At 39.4% G+C, this 19,923-nt stretch overlaps 3 protein-coding genes across 7 annotated transcripts; 2 read left to right on the top strand and 1 right to left on the bottom strand.

The window, feature by feature from the left end:
* Nucleotides 696–7,618, top strand: LOC8080753 (tRNA pseudouridine(38/39) synthase). Of its 5 annotated transcripts, none has more exons than XR_002447230.1 (17): nucleotides 696–840; nucleotides 966–1,028; nucleotides 1,652–1,774; nucleotides 1,863–1,926; nucleotides 2,135–2,207; nucleotides 2,977–3,022; nucleotides 3,099–3,209; nucleotides 3,906–3,972; nucleotides 4,457–4,547; nucleotides 4,770–4,830; nucleotides 4,920–5,050; nucleotides 5,139–5,256; nucleotides 5,383–5,506; nucleotides 6,327–6,428; nucleotides 6,499–6,567; nucleotides 6,872–7,035; nucleotides 7,187–7,618. XR_002447230.1 is itself a non-coding variant. In XM_002467737.2 (16 exons), exons 1-16 carry the CDS (start codon nucleotides 763–765, stop codon nucleotides 6,928–6,930), a joined length of 1,380 nt encoding a protein of 459 aa, XP_002467782.1. In that variant the 5' UTR covers nucleotides 696–762; the 3' UTR covers nucleotides 6,931–7,618. The 5 variants fall into 5 exon arrangements, 1 of the variants encoding a protein (XP_002467782.1); XR_002447231.1 differs by having other exon boundaries at nucleotides 7,159–7,618; XR_002447228.1 differs by having other exon boundaries at nucleotides 7,151–7,618.
* LOC110430037 (probable F-actin-capping protein subunit beta) lies at nucleotides 8,557–11,757 on the top strand. Its single transcript, XM_021446888.1, has 8 exons — nucleotides 8,557–9,000; nucleotides 9,375–9,445; nucleotides 9,890–10,003; nucleotides 10,167–10,249; nucleotides 10,335–10,396; nucleotides 10,565–10,684; nucleotides 11,181–11,276; nucleotides 11,392–11,757. Exons 1-8 carry the CDS (start codon nucleotides 8,872–8,874, stop codon nucleotides 11,473–11,475), a joined length of 759 nt encoding a protein of 252 aa, XP_021302563.1. The 5' UTR covers nucleotides 8,557–8,871; the 3' UTR covers nucleotides 11,476–11,757.
* LOC8080752 (uncharacterized protein OsI_027940) lies at nucleotides 16,341–19,328 on the bottom strand. The gene is made up of 6 exons (XM_002465155.2): nucleotides 19,051–19,328; nucleotides 17,820–18,003; nucleotides 17,576–17,735; nucleotides 17,460–17,488; nucleotides 17,311–17,386; nucleotides 16,341–16,610 (listed from the first exon to the last, which is right to left on the bottom strand). Exons 1-6 carry the CDS (start codon nucleotides 19,053–19,055, stop codon nucleotides 16,528–16,530), a joined length of 537 nt encoding a protein of 178 aa, XP_002465200.1. The 5' UTR covers nucleotides 19,056–19,328; the 3' UTR covers nucleotides 16,341–16,527.

The raw sequence follows: 19,923 nt of genomic DNA, 5'->3' as shown, positions 1-19,923 counted from the left end.
TCTAGTAATACTAATTTGATACTATAAATCTTAGCATTTTTTTCTAGAAATTTGGTCAAAGTTTAAAAAGTTTGACTTAGAACAACTCTAGAAATTGACTCTTTCATGGACGGAGGGAGTATTTGTTATATTTTTAGTTTTCTCGAGAAGTGAGTTGTGCATTTATTTGTGGATGGTGGGAGTACTTTCTCTTCAGGCCTTGTTTAGGGGTCCACGTTTTTCAGCTTTGCTCTATGTTTTTTAGCCAAACGGTTTCAGTTCCACACACTTAGTTCGAGGAAAAAGAGTGGAGTTGGGAGAGCACAGAGGTACTCCACAAACTACAGTTTTTTTGGAGCTGCTCCACAGTGGAGTTTGTGGAGCAGTCCCAAACACCCTCTTAGTTCATAAAAGATTTCTCGTCACATCAAATCTTACGGCACATGCATGATACATTAAATATATATAAAAATAAAAACTAACTGCACAATTTATTTGTAAATTGCGAGATGAATCTTTTAAACCTAATTACGATTGGACAATGTTTATATTAAATAAAAAAGACAATGCTACCATGTTGAAATCTAAAAATTTTGGGAACTGAACAACGCCTCAACCTGACCAGTCAAATCCCGGGCGCACCCGCGAACCCGATCCGCGCCCTCGGTCCTTAACGGGTCGCGTTTTACTGACAGGCGGGCCTGGGCCTCCTCCTAACGTGACCCGACCCGCAGACCGGCCACGGCCAGCGAAGAAGGGTTCCTCTGACTGGGCGAGGCTGCCATGGCGGCGGCTGAGGCTGACACCGAGACGGCGGCGGCGCTGCGGGCGGAGGTCGCCACGCTGCGGACGCGCGTACAGGTGTGGAACCCCAGCCGCACTTGTGATTGTGCTTGCTATGTGTGTCTTCGCCTAGTTGTTGCCATGAGTTTGGTACTTTTTTCTCCTCCTAACTAAATTGTGGGTTGGAACTTGGATGTGGCTAGGAGCTGGAGGCAGAGAACCAGAGGCTGGCCAGGATTGCTTCGAGCTGTACATGCGGATTCAAGGTGACGCTCTTCACTCTCTTTCGGCTGCAGATACGCTGGAGCGCTTTTGTTCCTTAATTAAATAGCCTTATAGACACGAGGGATCTGACAATTGGATTAGTTTTTTCCTTACAGTCTTATACCATTTTAACCTTTTGGAGAGTAATAACTAATATAGTGTGAGGTTTTGGTACAATTTGTAATAACTGTTCCATGTGATTACTTGTTGGCTGGAAAATGATAGCTAAAAGAAAGTTTCTGTTCCATGAGATATCTGTACAATTTTGACAACCGGATTAGTTGTTTATTTACATGCTAATAGAAAGTTTCTGTTCTTTTATAATTGTATGTTAGATTATTGTCCTTAATATTGGCTGTGACCATGACTATCTGAAAACGAACTTCGATATATCTTTATGGCAAATCTTCAACACTGTTATATGCATACTCATATGAATGCGTGGAACTCAAGCGTGATTCATCATCCACACAAGATTCAAAAAGTTTAGGTTAATTCATTTGCATATGTAGGATTCTAATTATCTTGACTTTGGTATCTTTTGCGAAAGCAAGTCAATGTACTGCATATCATATACCATGAGGTTCTTGCTGTTGATGCCTTGCCTAACTTTATTCTTCTAAAGGAGAGCAATGTTGGATCCATTACTGCACAGCATAATGCAAAATTTCGTCAAAGTAGCACTTTGGAGAAAGACTTGAGCTTTCAATTTGATCACACAGTAGTATCCACTGCAAATGAAGTACAGGTACATATTTTAGAAGAAATTCTTATCTGATCTAGTTCATTCTTATCGTGAGCATTACATGATTAATGTATTTGCCTTTGATCTACAGTGCAATGTAAATGCAGAAGGCAATGGTTTGCCAGATGATTCAAGCAAACGTACAAAAAGAACAGGTGCTGTTGAAGATATGCCAATTACATCTATTTTAGGATTTTTTTTTTACTATGAGAAATGAATCAATGATGTTTGCTTTCATAAATGTTCAGTATGTCTGTATTGTGGTTTGCTTCTAGTTTTCCTTTTCCCCTTGACTATTGGAAACATGAACTACATTACAACTGTTCTGCAGAATTTTACTGCAATATTTTATTTAATGCACAGGTCGACATGTGGGGAATTTAAGTCACTGCCCAAAGCGACTAGTTGCTCTCAAAGTCATGTACTTCGGACAGAGGTGTGTTACCCTCCAAATAGAACATGCATGCTTCATTTAGCCTGCTTATGAATTCTTCTACTCATAAATTTTAACTTGATAATCGTTTCTTTAGGGCTTGTTTGGATCACCTTTGGATTATTGGAATCTGAGTTGTGAAGGGGATTATAATAATGTGGATTACGGATTAAAATAATATGGGTTGTTTGGATCCTTGGTTTATATGTTCTAGATTACATGATTTCGTCTTTTGAGCACCTCGTATTAGCAGGTTTGAGATGGATTATAGGATTCGAGTAGTCTGTTGACTGGACTATTATAACCCAACCCATAATCTAGGGTTTTTCGATCACCTAGAGATTAATTTAGCTTATTACTATAATCCAAAGGTGATCCAAACAGGTCCAATGGTTTCTGGTGAATTCTTTCATTAGAATCCTACTACTCTCTGATCCAGTGGAAATAAACTACTATAATGCTGCATGCCAAGAGTTTTTTTTTTCTTTAAACTGACTGTCTTTGTGTAGTCATGTCAGTAATAAAAGCAATTGTTGATATTCAATTGAGTTACTGAACTGCTTACCTTTGATCCCAAACAAATAAAATATATTTTTATAAAAAAACAATGCTCCTTCTCTAATCTTGTAACATGTTTCTTTTTCCTTAAAATGTTTGACCTTCTCTTGGCATCAGCTCATGTGCTCTGTTCTTAGCTGGTTCTTATTCAACTTGTATTACTTGTGATCTTTCTTTTCTCCCTGTTCATACGGCTCTGATTGTTCTTGTGCAGATTCTATGGTTTTTCTTCGGAAGGTAACACTGAGCCAACAGTTGAGGTGATTTCCCTGTTGAGCTGTTTGCTTTGCTATGTCCGAATTCATTTCCTCAAGAAACTCTATCTTGTTTTATCAGTCTGAGATATTTAAAGCACTGGAAAGAGCAAAACTTATGGTTGGCAGTAGGAAAGAATCATGCTATTCGAGGTGTGGAAGAACTGACAAAGGAGTTTCTGCTACTGGACAGGTACCTGCAGAAACCCTGTTATTCTGGCAAGTAACTCAAACACCAGAGTCTAATGAATGCCTGTTTGATTATATGCTTCTTTATACTTGTAAATCATGCTCTTAGCTTTTTTTGTGTTCTGGAGTATTTTTTGGTACTGACTTTAATGCTATATAAATAACACTTTCCAAAACTCCAATGTATTCTGGAGTAATGCTTTGTCTCTGGTTTTCATGCTATTAAGAGCACCCGTGCAGGCTTATATGTGTTCTGATTTCTGAGGTGATGCTTGTCTGTTTTTAGTGCTAAAAATACAGCGACAACATGGTCACAAGAATCGTACCTATTGAACCAATACTTGTTGGCTTGTTGCTACTGATTATAGGAGTGATCACTATGTAACTTGTCAAATCCAGATAAAAACAACTTCTCCTTTTTCTATTTTCCCCTTTATATGGGTAGTATTTAACTATTTGGTTTCAAATTTGTATGGAACAATTTTTTTGTATCACATTGTTGAATGTAGAGGCAATTTTTTTTATAAAGAGTATAATTAGTCTGAGATTTACAGAATGTTGATTGTTGACTGTATGCACTCTGCTGAAAATTGTTTGATTTTGTATTCTATAATTTTTTATTTGGTAGTGTGCTGAAATGGAGTTATCTGCAGTGGGTAGTGCGCTCTGAAGAGATGTTTTACTCCTTTTCCACACACAGGTGATTTCCTTATATCTGCGATCGAACATAAAGGATGTTGGAGGGGACATGTTAGATGAAAGATCCGGTATGCTTCTGCCTTGTATTCCCTTAGCGGTGTTATAGACACCAAGGAATGCAATGACATGAGTAATGATAGGATTTGTTTCTTTAAATGACTTGCTATCTTGCTAAGGGAAAACCTCGATCTTCCCCTATCAAATACATTTTGTTTGCTCCTGTCCTTGTATCATACTCCCTCTGTCCTAAATTAACTGTCATTTTGGTTTCCGTGTCGCAAGCTTGATTCGATTTATAGAAAATATATATAATATTTATATCTCCAAATAAATTTGTTAAAAAACTAGATTCAAAGATCTTTCTGATGATACTAATTATGTAACATAAATATTAATATTTTTTGATATATATTTAGTTAAAGTTATTTCTCAGGAAGTGAGAACGACAGTTATTTTGGGACGGAGGAAGTATTTTCCTAGAAGATGTCTCGATTGCATCTTAGCTTCACTTGCAATTAGTCTTTGTCACATTAATATTTTTTTGGTCTACAGAAATTGATTATGTGAAGGTATTGAATAGAATTCTTCCAAGAGATATACGTGTACTAGGTTGGTGTCCTGTTCCAGCAGATTTTCATGCAAGGTTAGCTATGTTCCATGTTTTATATTCTTCATTTTTCTTGCAAGGATAAATGTACTATTTTGCAAACAAGCACATATGATATATCTATTGACAAGTGTTAATTCTAAGGAGATAAAGTGCTCCATCTTTTTGTGATCAGGTTATTATGTCCAGTTATATGATGATGTTACTCTGGTTGCTGATTGGCACTTGATTTTTTTTTCTCCCACTGCTATTTTGCAGATTCACCTGTTTGAGCCGGGAATATAAATACTTATTTTGGAAGGGGGACTTGGATATATTGGTACTCTCACTACCCTTGATTTTTATACTTGCCCAATGAGTTAAGACTTGTCCATGTTTACTGAGCTACCAACTTTCATTTGCAAGCAGGAAATGCAGAAAGCTGCATCCAAATTCATTGGAGAACATGACTTTAGAAATTTTTGTAAAATGGATGCAGCAAATGTGAGTAACTACAGGCGGCGCATTACAGAATTTACTATTTCTGCATGTGACAGAAGGTTAAATTTACATTGTAGTTGAACACTCATTTCATTTTGCATTTAATATCCTCTGATGCCAAGTAAAAAATGCTTTGGTATATTCTAGGTCCAACAATGATGAGCTGTGCTCCATGATGATCAAGGGTAGCGCTTTCCTGTGGCATCAAGTTCGTTGCATGGTAGCTGTGCTATTTCTAATAGGTCAAGGCCTTGAGTCACCATCTGTAAGTACAATTTCCTCTTAAGCTTCCTTTTGTCAAAGAGTCAATGATGTACTTTTGGTGAAACAATGCTTGTAGTTGCCTTTGTAAGGATTTCTTACCTCCGCTAATTTTCTTATTTTACCGCAGGTAGTTGATTCACTATTGGATATTACAAAAACTCCTAGGAAACCTCAATATAAAATGGCGCCAGAGCTTCCATTGATTTTACGATCTTGTCTATTTGATAAAGCCAACTTTATGTGCTCATCAGGTTTGTCTTGTTAGACTTTTGGAGATCACTTTCAGAGATCATTCTGTAGCCATTGAGTATTATTTAATATTTTGATGTGTCCTCAAAAAAAGGATGTGTTACTTACTTGCTCACCTGATCATATAATTTTACTTCGATACGAACCAGTGACTGAACTCCTAGTAATTCCAAGAAAGCCTTGACTCCCTAGTCACACTGGGTGCTTGGATCCTTTGGAAACACTGTAACGAGTCCTTAGGCTAATCCTTTAAGAGGGCATTATGGTGTTTAGCGGTTGCTAGAGGGTTGGCACAGCTTCATGCTTCTGGTTAAGCATTGTAGTGTTTTCTTCGGTTTGGTTGGGGTCGCTCTTTCTTGTTTTCTCTATGGCTGGTCTCGCTCAGGATCTGAGATGAATTGTCTTATTGTGTGTAGTAGTTGTGTTGCATGTGTGTTGTAAACTTGTAACTATCATGTTTTCTCCTTCTTGATGCAATGATATGCAGCTCTGTATACTTTACAGAGTACATAGGTGTTATTTACTTTGCTTCCAGTTCTTGATTTAACTGAAAATGTTAGTTCTAGGCAATCCATTTCTTTTTTTCTTCTTATGCTTAAAATGGGATCAACAGAATATAGTTGTGCCATAAAAATTTTAACCATGTCTTGATATTGTCAGCAAATTTAAGCAAGTAATTTGGAGAAAAAAAGAAGTATTCTCAGTTCAGTTCTCTTTTGTGTATAAAGCTGGACACTCTGTTGTATTTTCTCCACTATTTGTTCACTGTATTTTTGCCTTTTGTATGGGTATCAATTGTGATTGACTATCATTTGATTTCAGATGCCAGCCAGTCTCTGACTGAACACTTCAACGATGAATATCATCATCATATGCTCCAAGCTGAAATATTTCACATAGCGTCATCATGTTTACCTTTTCCAGGTACATACAATCAAATATTTTCTTTGTTTTATTTGATACCCTAAAATCTAAAAGTGAGATACTACTGCAGAACCAAATTCATTAGAAACGCTTCAGAAGAAGAGGAACCATATTCCTCTCCTGTCACGACAAACAGAGCGTAAGTTTGTGATCTTTTTATGGGCTCAACTTGCAGAATATTTCTCCTGTCATTACGTTTCTATATGGATAAACCAATGTTCTATGTGTGACCATCAGTTTCCAGTATCATCTTGAATATTCTGACAGTATATTTGACTGTTGGTGGCCAATACTAAACCATAAATTTAGCCCATTGTGCATGGGCACCTAATGTCCATCCCTAGGACACTACAATACATTTTCAATCTTCCAATGCAATACTTAGTTTCAACATTTTCTCTTGGTACATCTGAAACAAATGTTCCCTGGTTTTCTTATTTCAGCTTCTTATGAGGAGCGTATATCAAAAGTCAAAACAAAGGTGGCTGATAATCTCAAGTAGAGCGTCTGTTTTGAATTGTTACACCAATACTTTGAAGAGAACTGATGGAACTGTTGAAGATTTGTGCTTCTTAGTGCAAATTCTGGCACAAACAAAAGCCTACATGTATGCTCAGATAATTTTACTATTTTATTTCACTCTGGAGCCATGCATTTGTTCTTCCATAGATATTTTGCTATTGTAGGAGGCAATCTCTTTATGCCAGTCTTCGCTTCTTAAGCTTGGCAGGCTTATGATGTGCACGGTTTGATGGCAGAATTGGATCTGTTAACATGTGGAGATGGAAACTATCAGGAAACATGAGCTGAGTGGATTTCACCATTTTGAGGTGCTAGAGAATTGGATCTGTTAACATGTGGAGATGGAAACTATCAGGAAACGTGAGCTAAGTGGGTTTCACCATTTTGAGGTGCTAGGGCGTGCTGCCTATCTTAGATTCTTAGCTGTTCTTGTCGTCAGCAATTAGAATGTAGAACATATACAGACTAAAACATATGAAGCCCCACATTTTGGGTATTGTCATGTTGTTCTCACATGCTGGTGTACCAAACCTGTACTAAGCATCTCTTACAAAGAGGGGTGTCAAAGCCATGGATGTTTTTTTTAGCAAATGGGACAAGCTATATAAGAAATGTTTCATGTGGGTTTTGTATTTCCAGCTGGATTATTTAGGTTACTTGCATTCGCATTTAAGCAGCGTTCCTTATGTTACAACAAATGCACGTTACTTTTGAGTCAGAATCATTTGGTTTCTCAAGTGGCCATCCATCCTTTCCTTGCTTCCAGGGCATGCCATCCCTTGCTTCCAGGGCATGCCATCCCTTGTGTTTTGTGACTGTCGTTTGCTACAAGATGATGGCAACGCTTTTATTTTGCGCTGGTTGGTGTCATGTGGTTGTTGATGCTAGCTGTTAGTACTCGTGCACCGGGATTGCGAGCCTTGGATTTTTCTTGTTCCCACGGGCAGCAAATCAAATGGGAGAAGTGCTGTAGTGTAATAACACCTATGTACTCTGCAGGGTTTTACAGCAAATCAAATGACAGGAGAGTACCAGGTTAGGGTTTCTGCAATAAAGATATATCACTTGTGCTGTCCAGTCCGACTACATTGTCCAAGGATTTCTATGATACTCCAAAAAGAAAATATGACTACACGATGCGTGCTAGTTAAAGTGATTCATGTTTGATCAAATTTCTAATTAATGATATTCACATTTATAGCTTCAAAACAATTTGTTTGAAAATATATTTCATAACTAATATAATAATATTATTTATTTGATAGCATAAATATTCTATAATTAGTCAAATTTAAGATACTAAAACATGACACTGTGCTACATTTTTTTTCTGGGACAGGTGGAGTATTATCAAAGTATTATATGATTTGTTTTCCTATTAGGAGCTTATCATGTCTATATCAGTACACCGCTCAAATTTGGCCTCTTTTTGACATGAATTTGTAGCGCGCGCTCTCTCTCTCTCTCTCTCTCTCTCTCTCTATATATATATATATATATATATATATATATATATATATATATATATATATATATATATATATATATATATATATCAAACTAATGTTTTTTTTTACATCAAAACAAATGGTTGATGGTAGGCCGTAGTGGGGCTTGGCTACCATAAACCGTCAAAAAACGCAGTTTGATGATATGAGCAGCAAACAGAGATTACAGAGGGATCCAAGAAGATAACAAAAGAGACTGAAATGGAAAGAACATCCGAGAGCCACAGGAGCAGCAGGTTGAGAGGCGGCCAACTGAATTAGGACGAAAGCAACGAAGCCGAAGCGAGTGGAGAGGAAGACGACGACGTCGTAGCAGCAGCAGGACGCAGGAGAAGGGAAGAAACGAGGGATCTACGGGAGGAGGGTGGTGGGCAGGAAGATAGAAGGTACGTGCGAGCAGAGAGCCGTTCCTCATGGAGGCGGCGATGGATCTGATGCGGCGGATGCCGCCGCGGAGCGCGGAGACGGCGCTCAACGCGCTGCTCTCCCTCCTCCCCGACCACTCCCTCGACCTCCTCTCCCAGGTCGACCTCCCGCTCCAGGTACCCCTCCTCCGCCGTCCCGGTCCCGGCCTCTGCGTCCTCTGGTTCGGATAGGGATTAAACTGCGCCAACGCATTTGCTTCCTTCGTCTCGAATCGCTCGCGGGAATTGGACCCTCCGCCGTGCGTGGGTTTCTTGGTAAATGCGCGTTTCTTGGGTTCGTCTGAATCGAGGTCACAGGTCAGGTAGAATCGCGCTTGTCCAAACCCATTTTTACACGTTTCAGTGGCACCGAATCTGAATTATGCTGCCCGCCGAATGAATGCTTCCCTGTCGCGTGCAGTTAGATTCTTCGATTCTGTTTGCTTCTCTCTCATTTCTGTGCTTCCATCCTCTTACTGATATACAAGGTCAAACGGTTTATTGTTTTTCAGGTTTGCATGGATAAGGAGAGCTTGAAGGCATACATTCTATGCGAATATAACCGTGACGCTGACTCCTACCGGTCAGAAATTCAAGATTTCCCCCATGATTACCTTTACATTGTATTGATGTCTTGTTCTCCATTAGCATTGGAAGGTTGTGGGCATTAGTTAGACTGGGCTATCTTTATTTTGTGGTGCATAGAGTCTCATTGCAGTGCCTGATCTGAATGAATAAATCATGGTCTTACTCTTACAACAAAAGTTTAAATCATTTTTGAAGCAAAGCCCTTATTTCAAATCAATTGGTCAGAACTGAACTTACTAATTGAGACCTAAAGCTGTCTGCATTCCCAATCAATAAAATTTAGTGTGTAGAGCCAGATCCATGGATGCATTAATGAGCCTGATTCAGTATTTATCAACATAAAAAAGATGACTCTGATTCAGTTGGGTAGTTGGGTAAACTTCAAATCTTGCGGCTCTCTTTTGTTTTGTCATTTGCTGACTGTGTGGTCGATTTGCAGATCTCCTTGGTCGAATAAATATGACCCCCCTTTGGAAGACGGGACAGTTCCTTCTCAAGCGATGAGGAATCTTGAGGTTGAGGCAAATGAAGTTTTCTCAGTGTATCGTGACCAGTAAGATTCATGTTACATGTTGCTATCTCCTTAAAGCAGCAGTGCTAAGTAAATGCAATATGAAAGAAGGCTATGATCAGCATGATTCCTTAGTTTAGTATCTTGTTGATCCTATCTATCACGTGGATATAAACAAGTAACAACATATTCTGTTAACTATTAGGTACTATGAAGGTGGCATCTCGTCTGTTTACATTTGGGAGGATGAAGATAATGGGTTTATCGCATGCTTCTTAATTAAGAAAGGTCTACACAAATGCCTGAAGTGACAGTTTTTAAACTGGACAGGTTAAACCTTTGTTTTACTTGAATTTCTTATTGGTGGTTTCAGATGGACAAGGAAAAAGAGGGTACATGCAGATTGGTTCATGGGATGCTATTCATGTTATTCAGGTAACTCATGGAAGCCTTGCTTATAAATAACCAATTATTAGACTAGCTGTTTTCCTCGTGTTAACCTTTGATGGCAAATAGTTAGTTTTTTTGGCTCATTTCAGCTCCTGGTGTTGCTGTTTTGTTAGGTTTCGGTGTAACAGTTAAACACTTTTTTGATGTTAATAGGTTGGTCCTGAAGAAGAAGGAGCGGCACATTACTGCTTGAACAGCACTGTGATGCTCTCATTGACAACAGACAACAAGCAGTCGGGAACCTTCAACTTGTCTGGATCGATAAGACGGCAGGTTCTGTCTCCAACTTGTTCTCTTCTTAGTCCATCTAGTGTTAAATGTTTCCCATACCATGGGCACTGTTTTGACCAAGGTGTCTTACTTCTAATTTGAGGCATAACTAACTGGCATCCCTATTGTCCACTGCTCTTGTTGTTTATTTAATAGGTCTGAGACTTTGTGCACTTAATGTGCACGGTATTTTTTTAATTTGTAGGCTACCTAATATGAACTAACAAAGAAATGTATATTTCAAAGTTGAAACGAATGAACTGCAAAGTTACTTGCAGTTTAGTAGAGCCTAGAAGCCCAGTAGAAACAAGATAGCATGTGCTGAGAAAATAATTAGCAACTTTTCAATTGTATAGGAACTACCAAACTAGCATATGATACTCTGTTTCTGAACTAAATAAGCATTATGTAGGGCATTACTTCTTTGATTAGAAACCCTACCGAGGCATATAGACAATTGTAAGAAGCTAATGTGACAACTATCTGTTTCTATTTGCAGATGAGTATGACCCTTGCTGTAGCTGATGGACACCTTGTTAATATGGGGAAAATGATAGAAGAAATGGAGGGGAAGCTGAGAAATTCACTGGACCAGGTACAGTTTCGCACTGACAATGATTATGGCGAATATTGAGATCTTCCAAAGTTGCCGACATCATTTGCAACTTGCCAATCCCTTAGCTGCGTGCATAATATCATTCTGTTGGCAGGTTTATTTCGGGAAGACCAGAGAAATGGTTTGCACTCTTCGGCCACCACCAGAAGTGCTTAATAGGAGACTACCTGACAGCTGAGCCAGTGCATAGAAGTGTCAATTTATGATATAATGTATTCACTCTAGGCGTGGTCTGTGTGTGCTTCATAGTTAGTTGTCTGTGCATCGGTGTCGACATTTGTTGAGGTATCTATCATAGGAACTTATTATCTTCTAATCTGTTGTGATTAAATGGGAAGGATTGAGCGAACCATGGTCAGCTGTATCCACGAAGTGTTTTGACAGGAGCAAAGTGTTTGCAGGAGAGCTCAGTTACCGACAAATGAATCTCTGTACAAAGTTCTGTTGTTGGCGTTCTGTATCTTCTGAAGATCTGATGGTATTGTGGCTGGCCTTGCAACCTGTCGAAGCATTGGTGTTTGGTTCGAGTAGCCAACTCATACCGGATAAGGGTAGTGCATCGTGAGTCAATTTTTAAATTTGATGTTCCTCATGCTTATACTAATTAACTTGTGGGAAGTGAAGTGGTGCTGGATGAGCTTAGTCTGTTTCACAAATCAAATAATGAAATAATAATAATAATAAAAAGAGGTAGGAAGATCGTGGGCTACAATATTTCTCAAATCAAACACCTCAAGTTTTTTAAACTGGAGAACAATGCTGCGCTCAAAATGAGTTCTCGCGGACTCTCAGTTCCCGTACTGTGGTCCCAAGGTTTCACAAATCACATTATCACTAGTACTACCGCTTGCCACTTGGGCATGGGTGGGGCATCCAGGCTGGCACACAAGTGCGCGTTGCCGGCACAGCTTTCCGACGGGCGACGGGATTTGAATTTCAGAACAAACAGCAAGCATACCAGCCGACCGATCTGTCTCGGCCTACCTGCACATAGTCAGCCCAGTTTGGTAGCTCTCACCGGCTCCAGTTTGTATTTACTTATATGTACTATTATTTATTTACAGGAGCTCTTTCTCTCTCTCCTATCTCCTCTCACAGAGTCGGATGGAGCAGGTGAAGCAAAAAAACTGGCTTCACCTGCTCTCACCGGCTCTGTGAGAGGAGAGATGAGAAAAAAAAAAGAACTTCTATGAACAATGTATGAATAATAAATGCGTAAGAGAAACTGAAACCGATAGGAGCTCTACCAACCAGGGCCTTACAATTCCATTTGACCACAACGAAGCAGCTTCACAAGTTCTTCAATCGTGCTGATATTCCTTGGGTCCACCTGGTCTAGGAAAAACATTACTCCAATGGAAAGCTTCCAAACCATACAAAAAAGGGATCCTTCTGGTGGCGAGACCTCTTGAAGCTCCTTGACAAGTTTAAAGGCATGGCTTCTGTTCAAGTCAAGGATGGTGCATCATGTCTTTTCTGGCATGACTGTTGGATTGGCCAACCTCTTAATTTAACCTATCCTGAACTCTTTTCCTTTGCCAGTAAAACTGAAATCTCCCTCAGAGATGTTCAAGCTCATAGGCTTTTTAACCTTCCGCTATCCACTCAAGCCTTTGATCAGTTCCAGGACCTTCAAGAGATCATACAGAACTTAACTCCCAGCTCTGATTTTGATATATGGCAGTATATTTGGGGAAGCAATACCTTTACCTCCAAGCAGGCCTACACTCATCTTATGGGAAGCATTGAGGTTCATCCAATCTTCGGTTGGATTTGGAGATCTTCCTGCCAACCGAAGCATAAAGTATTTTTTTTGGCTCGTTATCTTGGACAGAGTTAGCACCCGGAATCTTTTAAGAAGGAAACATATGGTTCTTCCTTCCTATAGTTGTGTCCTCTGTGATGACGGCATTGAAGAATCTGTGGATCACCTGTTTCTTGATTGTACAATTGCCAAAGAGTGTTGGTCGCTGATTGGGCTAACTGTGATTAGTTCGCCAAATATGGTTCAAAAATTTGAAAGCCTAAGAACTCAAATAGGCAAAGGTTTCTTCATGGAGGTGATTATTATCATGTGTTGGTGTACCTAGACCATTCGCAATGATGCGGTCTTCAGGGGTATTCCAGCTTGCAGCCTTCGGTGCTTACAAATTTTCAAAAGCACTTTCAATCAACTCCTTTGGAGAGCGAAGAAAAAACACTTCCCCACAATTGAGTCATGGATACAGCAAGCTGTTTCTTAGCTTTAGTTCTAGTTCTAGTTTTAATTTTCTTTCACTCCTTTTTTGTCCCCTAGTAGGCTTTTTTTCCTTCATGCTCTCCTGTTCTTCTTGTAACTTTCGGTAACGTTGGCTTTGTTTCTCCCTTTTAATAAAATCCCCAGTAGAGGTCCCTTCGGACCTCTCCTGTTCGCTCAAAAAAGATGCCTCTTTCCGATTGTGCCGTTCTTATGCGAACCAGGGTCTTGTTTAGTTTTAAAATATTTTAGACCAAATGCAAAAATTTTTTGCTATTTTGTATTTTAGAAGTAAACATGTTCAAAATATTTTGGCTCTAAACTTTTTGCAAAATTAAATAGGGACATTAGTCTTGTTTAGTTCCAATTTTTTTTTTGCAAAATGGACATGGTAGCACTTTCGTTTGTATTCAACAAATATTATCCAATAACGGAACAATTAGACTCAAAAGATTTGTCTCGCAAATTACATAAACTATGCAATTAGTTATTTTTTATCTATATTTAATGCTCTATACATGTTACGCAAGATTCGATGTGAAGGGAATCTGAACAGTTTTGCAAAATTTTTTGGCAAGTGAATACCAAAACCAAAAGATTTTGGTGTTAGAATTTTGGTAGGAGTCTCAAGATTTTGGATTTTTGGTTTTTTTACAAAATACTTTATGAACTGAACAAGGCCCGGTCCAACGTCAGCGATCAAGTAGCCAAGTGCCCAATACGGGGTGCCAACTGTTTTCGAACGGCCTCTTCTAGTGTTATCTTTCTTCAGTCCATCCTAAATTATAAGACGTTTAACTTTTTAACACCAAGTTTGATCATTCGTCTTATTCAAGAATTTTTGCAAAATTTCATTTTTTGTCATGGCTTGGTTTATTAATAAAAGTTCTTCAAAAATGACATAAATTTAACAATATTTGTATAATTTTTTTGAGTGGTCAAATTTGGAGTCAAAAAATTCAAATATCTTATAATTTAGGATTAAGAGAGTACTAGAGAATGTGCCAATACTAATCGCAAAAGAAAATGTGCCACTAGTTTGCGACGAAACTCAGTATGTCTTAGAATCGGACTTGTATCATTACTGGATATGAGTGGTTTCGTCCGACTATGCATTTTGAGTCCGGGTTATATATAGAACACAAAGAGCGAGGTGCTTTTAGGGATTAAAGAAAAGCTAGATCAGAAGAATCGATTCGCACCTTAATATTACCCCCTCCGCTCTAAAATAAGTGCTCAATTCGAAGAGTTAATTAACTCTAAGTCTTACCAAAACATATAAAAAAAATAATTATGTTCACGATACTAAATAGACATCATCAATTAATTACATCATATATTTTTTATAATAAATTTATTTAGAGATGCAAATGCTAATACTATTTTCTGTAAACCTAGTGAAACTTGATATTGGTTGACTCCTCAAAGTGCAAGATGTGAATTTATTTTGGAATGAAGGTAGCATCGATCTATATTTATATTTGTATCTGTATCTGTATCTATATCTATATTTATATCAATATCAATATCAATATCAATATCAATATCAATATCAATATCAATATCAATATCAATATCTATATCTATATACATGCTCCCTCCTTTGTCTCCATCTCGATAATAACACATACATCATTTTTGGAGAAACTGAGTATAGATATAATAGATACTCATCCTCTGTCTTCGTCTTGATAAGAATATGCATATTGTTTTTGGAGAGATGAGATATAGATATACTTCATCCGTATAGAATTTAGAAGTCGTTTAGGATAGCAACACAGTCTCTAAAACATAACTTTGACCTTTTATTTTTATAAAAATAATAAAATATTCAGAAAAAAAGTATATGTATATTTTTATGAAAGTATTTTTCAAGACAAATCTATTCATATAATTTCACATTTATAAACCCAACAATTTAAAAGTTATTGATGATTTATATTCCCAATATTTAACTCGAATCTTGTCCAAAACGACTTCTAAATTCTATATAGAGTGAGTTCCATAGTAAGATACTCCCTCCTCCGTGTTCGTCTCGATAGGGACACACATACCATTTTGAAGAGGTCAATCAATTTCTAGTTTAACTAGATGTATAGAAAATAGTATAAATATTTATATCTCTGTATATGTTAATTATCAAAATCTATTACATTATTTTTAAAATATTTTCTAGAAACTTGTCGATTTAATGTTTTGACTTAGGACAAATCAAATCCTATAGGTTTTCTTTGATACGAAGATAGTTAACCTGCTTGGCTGCATTTTTATGTCCCGTTTAGATTCCTGGTAGATTTTTAGAACCTAGATAAAAAAAATGAGTTTAGAACCTGGATAAAAAAAAAACTGATGTGTTTTATTAGATTACATGCGTGTTTGGAACTTTATTTGGACGGAACTTTATGAGATCCTTTTTATCCAGATTTTTGAAATCCCATGGTAACCAAACGGTATATTAGCAACGCGGCTGCTGCTGCAAAATACCTTATATACCCAAACGGGCAAGTATTTTAATGTTAATGGCATTCTGATTATTTTAATGTAAAATAATTAGGAGATGTGCCACTCCATAAAATTATTTTTAGTTGACATGCCACTCCTTCAAATTTTGAGTCGAGCTAGGTCGACATTATGACATGGAACTTGGCAACTCGCATCCAGTTTACAGAGAGACGGTGTCTGTTCCTCTATTCTGATTGCACTTGAAGCGTCACACCTGTTCAGGCAGTATCACACATGTTCTCACTTATGATCAACACAAGCAGCATCACACGACGGCTACAGTGCAAATCGCATCAAGAGGCACCTTTCATGATGGACGCAAATGAGCTCTGATCAAATATTATATCAGCAGTTCACAGGGTTCAGATAAAACTAAAACAGCACAACTGTTTTGTATTCATCCTCCAGATTTTACACCAAAAATCTAAGGGAACATTTAGCCTAGCTAGATACCATGGACACCTATGGCGTGGAGCAAACTCAAATGCTTCTTCATGGCTTCACTTCCTCAGCGGCTGCTGCTGCGGCAGCTGCTTCCTCCTCCCCGTTGCTCTTCTCTGTCTTACCACCTTCATCTGCATTTTATTCCGCAAAACAAGATTAGCTCCAGAGTGAGTGTCTTCAAAATCCAAAGAAATGGATCCAGTGAAGGCTGAAATGGTCTTCAAGAGCAAAACAATTTGGACTTTCAATATGACTCCACACATCAATTTGGTATGCAAATCAATACTTGACCACTACACTTGGACCCTGACTTAGACCAGAAATCACTGTGCAGAAATCAACACATAAGACCGGCAAAGTCTTGCCTAAGAATGAATCAATGCGCGGCAAATGACTGGGTCTAACTGCTTGAAATGCAGTGTCCACAACAGACAACAGAACATTTAATGAAATCGCTGTCAAAATTTTTAGCAGCCAAACATCAAGATGTAGTATCAAAGAAATATGAAATTCTATAGATTCTGTCATCGTTTGCTGACAGGGCGATATGTGAGCTATTGAGCAATCCTATTCTACTGTTGATGTCACTTGAAACGAGTCATGAACTATTTATACTGAGGTTGCAAGACCTTCTAGGCTACCATGTTAATACATCATCAGAAATAAATTCTGGAGACAAGCTAACTATCAACAAGATGATTCCAATATCCACATCACCCAAATAAGTAGTAGAACGTCAGGACCCTCATGACAGTGTAAATCTACTGCTAAATTCAGGAACAGCTACCCTTATGTAAATTAATAATTGGGATAACAACGAGAACTGTCTACCTTTGTTAGCACTTTCAACCACATCGTCTTCGTCATCCTCAAAATCGTCATCATCAGCACCTCCCATGTCCAGTTTCTACAATGACAAAGTACCATGAAACTTTGTTCCCATCTTAATCATCAAAGATAGCTTTCAAATAGACACTTACCGAGAAGTCCATATCACTGAAGTCATTAACTGCAATATGAAAAACATGTCACTTCAAGCTAAATTAAAAAGTAGTAAGGAGACAAAAACAGAATAAATCAAAATTGAAATACTAACATCCAACATCCTCATCATCCTCATCCTGCCATTTGTCCCAGTCAACCTTCAAGAACACAGGTGCCTTGCCCTCCTTTTTCAGCAGCCTTGGCCACCACTTGCTCTCAGCTTTCTTGATCAGGTAGCATATGGTCCTTGGGGCAACAGCTGCTTTGCTCTCCTGCAAACAGAAAGACCAATGGAATTAGAACCTGAAAAAATGCTACATCCACAAGAGAAAGCATGTGCTAAATGGTAAACCAACCTCCACATTCACAGCATCAAACAGCTCAAGGTCAAATTCATAGGGCAAGTCATCTGAGCCCTTAGCCGAGAAGTTGAAATGACCTTCGGGCTTCAAGTTCAGCTTCACATCCTTGGCGTCGGGCAGCTCTATCGTCAAGAACACCCTGTCAGACCTCTGTGCCCACTTAGTGATTGGGTGGCGACTGCAAAGCAAAATCAGGCCCATGAAATTCCTCAAAACCATACTCAAAAGTTAACATGTAATATCTCATCCTCTAAGCAGGCACTGCATAATCAAGAGATGCTACCGCAGAAATTCAAATCTCCCAATACCAGCAACTTGCAGGTTACGGGCCGCTTGACACAATCATATCATATTTCACCCCAAGTAAGGAAGCAGTATTAAGCACAAACATAAGCGCTAGATGTAGGATTACGGGAGGCATCAAGAGCATGGCTACATCAATCAGAAGATTGATAGATTCAGATTTCCTAGCGACCACGCTAAACAAGTCAGTAACAACAGATTTCTCAGGCGCATCCGTGTCTCCCAAGCCAATTTTACCAAACAAACTAGAACACGCGACCCGCTGAGAACCTATGAGCAAAATAGCGGCATGTTATCCGCACCGCCCCCAAATCGCCGCGCCGCGCCGCGCCGCGCCTCACAGCACCGGTTGCGTGGGAGCCTGGGAGGTGGGAGGGAGGAAGGAAGGAAGGAAGGCAGGAGGGGAGGGAAGGCAGCCGTCGGGCGAGATGAGCAACTCCTTCTGCCCCGACTGCAAGAAGCAGACGGAGGTGGCGTTCGACCACTCGGCGGGGGCACACGGTGTGCACCGAGTGCGGCCTCGTCCTCGAGGCGCACTCCGTCGACGAGACCTCCGAATGGCGCACCCTGGCCAACGAGTCCAACGACAACGACCCCGTCCGTGTCGGCGGCCCCACCAACCCGCTCCTCACCGATGGCGGCCTCTCCAACGTCATCGCCAAGCCCAACGGCGCGCAGGGCGAGTTCCTCTCCTCCTCCCTCGGCAGGTGGCAGAACCGCGGCTCCAACCCCAACCGATCCCTCATCCTCGCCTTCCGCACCATCGCCTAACATGGCTGACAGGTCCGCCTCTCCTCCCCTCTCTTTTCCTCCCTTTCTTCCGTTACAGGTTCGATCCCGCCGCAACCAGAAGAGCACCAAAAGCAACCACACGACGTCTCATGAATCCAAGAACAACGGAAAAGATCGCAACGAGCTGTACCTCATGCTTGCTCCTCGTGAACGCAGGTGCGCGTCGTGTTGTCTGCGTCGGGGATTTGGGGATTAGGGTTTAGTTTAGACGACGACTTGGGGGAAGACCGCCGATGGAGAGGATGTGCGGGGAGGGAGGGGGCAGTCAGCAGGAGGGTATAAGAAGACGAAGCGGCGGACCGTGAGAGAATTGAGGGCGACGGGGGCAAACTTGTCAAACTGCGGGATCGCGCGAGGAGTGCTGCTGCTTCCAAAAGGCTCTAGATGGTTCCATTTCTTTCCAGTCCTGAGCCACTTGGATTTTTGCTCCTTTTTATTTTTGTTTTATATATAAAATTCTTCGCACACTGCACTAGTTGAGATACTCCCTCCTCACAGTTTGATGTTTGAACAAATATATAAAAAATATCAATATTTATAGTATAAATATTATTATTAGATTAGTAGTGAATATATTTTATATTAAATTATTTAGAGATAAATATGGATTCTATCTTTTGTATTTTTTTAAACGATATGTGAATGCTTTGAGAGGAAGGGTTATGTAGGGCTTGTTTTGATCTTTTCCTCTAAACTTTAAAACTCTAAAAACTTTAGAGCATTTTAGCTCAGTTTTAAGGTCTAATGCTCTAATATGAGGTGGGCTAAAGTTTAGAGTTTAACTTTAGACCATATGTTTAGATTTTTAACTCGAACTCTAAAGTTTAAAGAAGAGGATCCAATCTAGAGATGGCAACGGGTACGTATTCGACGGGTAGTAGCCACTCGTATCCGCGAAGTCTAAATTTTACCCTACGGGTTACCCGTACCCGCACACGGGTAGGAAAATGTTTTCATTCCCATACTCGTGGGTAAATTCTACCCAACGAGTAACCCGCACCCC

This window comes from Sorghum bicolor, chromosome 1 (genome assembly GCF_000003195.3).
Source record: "Sorghum bicolor cultivar BTx623 chromosome 1, Sorghum_bicolor_NCBIv3, whole genome shotgun sequence".
Taxonomy (NCBI): domain Eukaryota; kingdom Viridiplantae; phylum Streptophyta; class Magnoliopsida; order Poales; family Poaceae; genus Sorghum; species Sorghum bicolor.
This window is presented reverse-complemented; position numbering and strand designations above follow the sequence as displayed.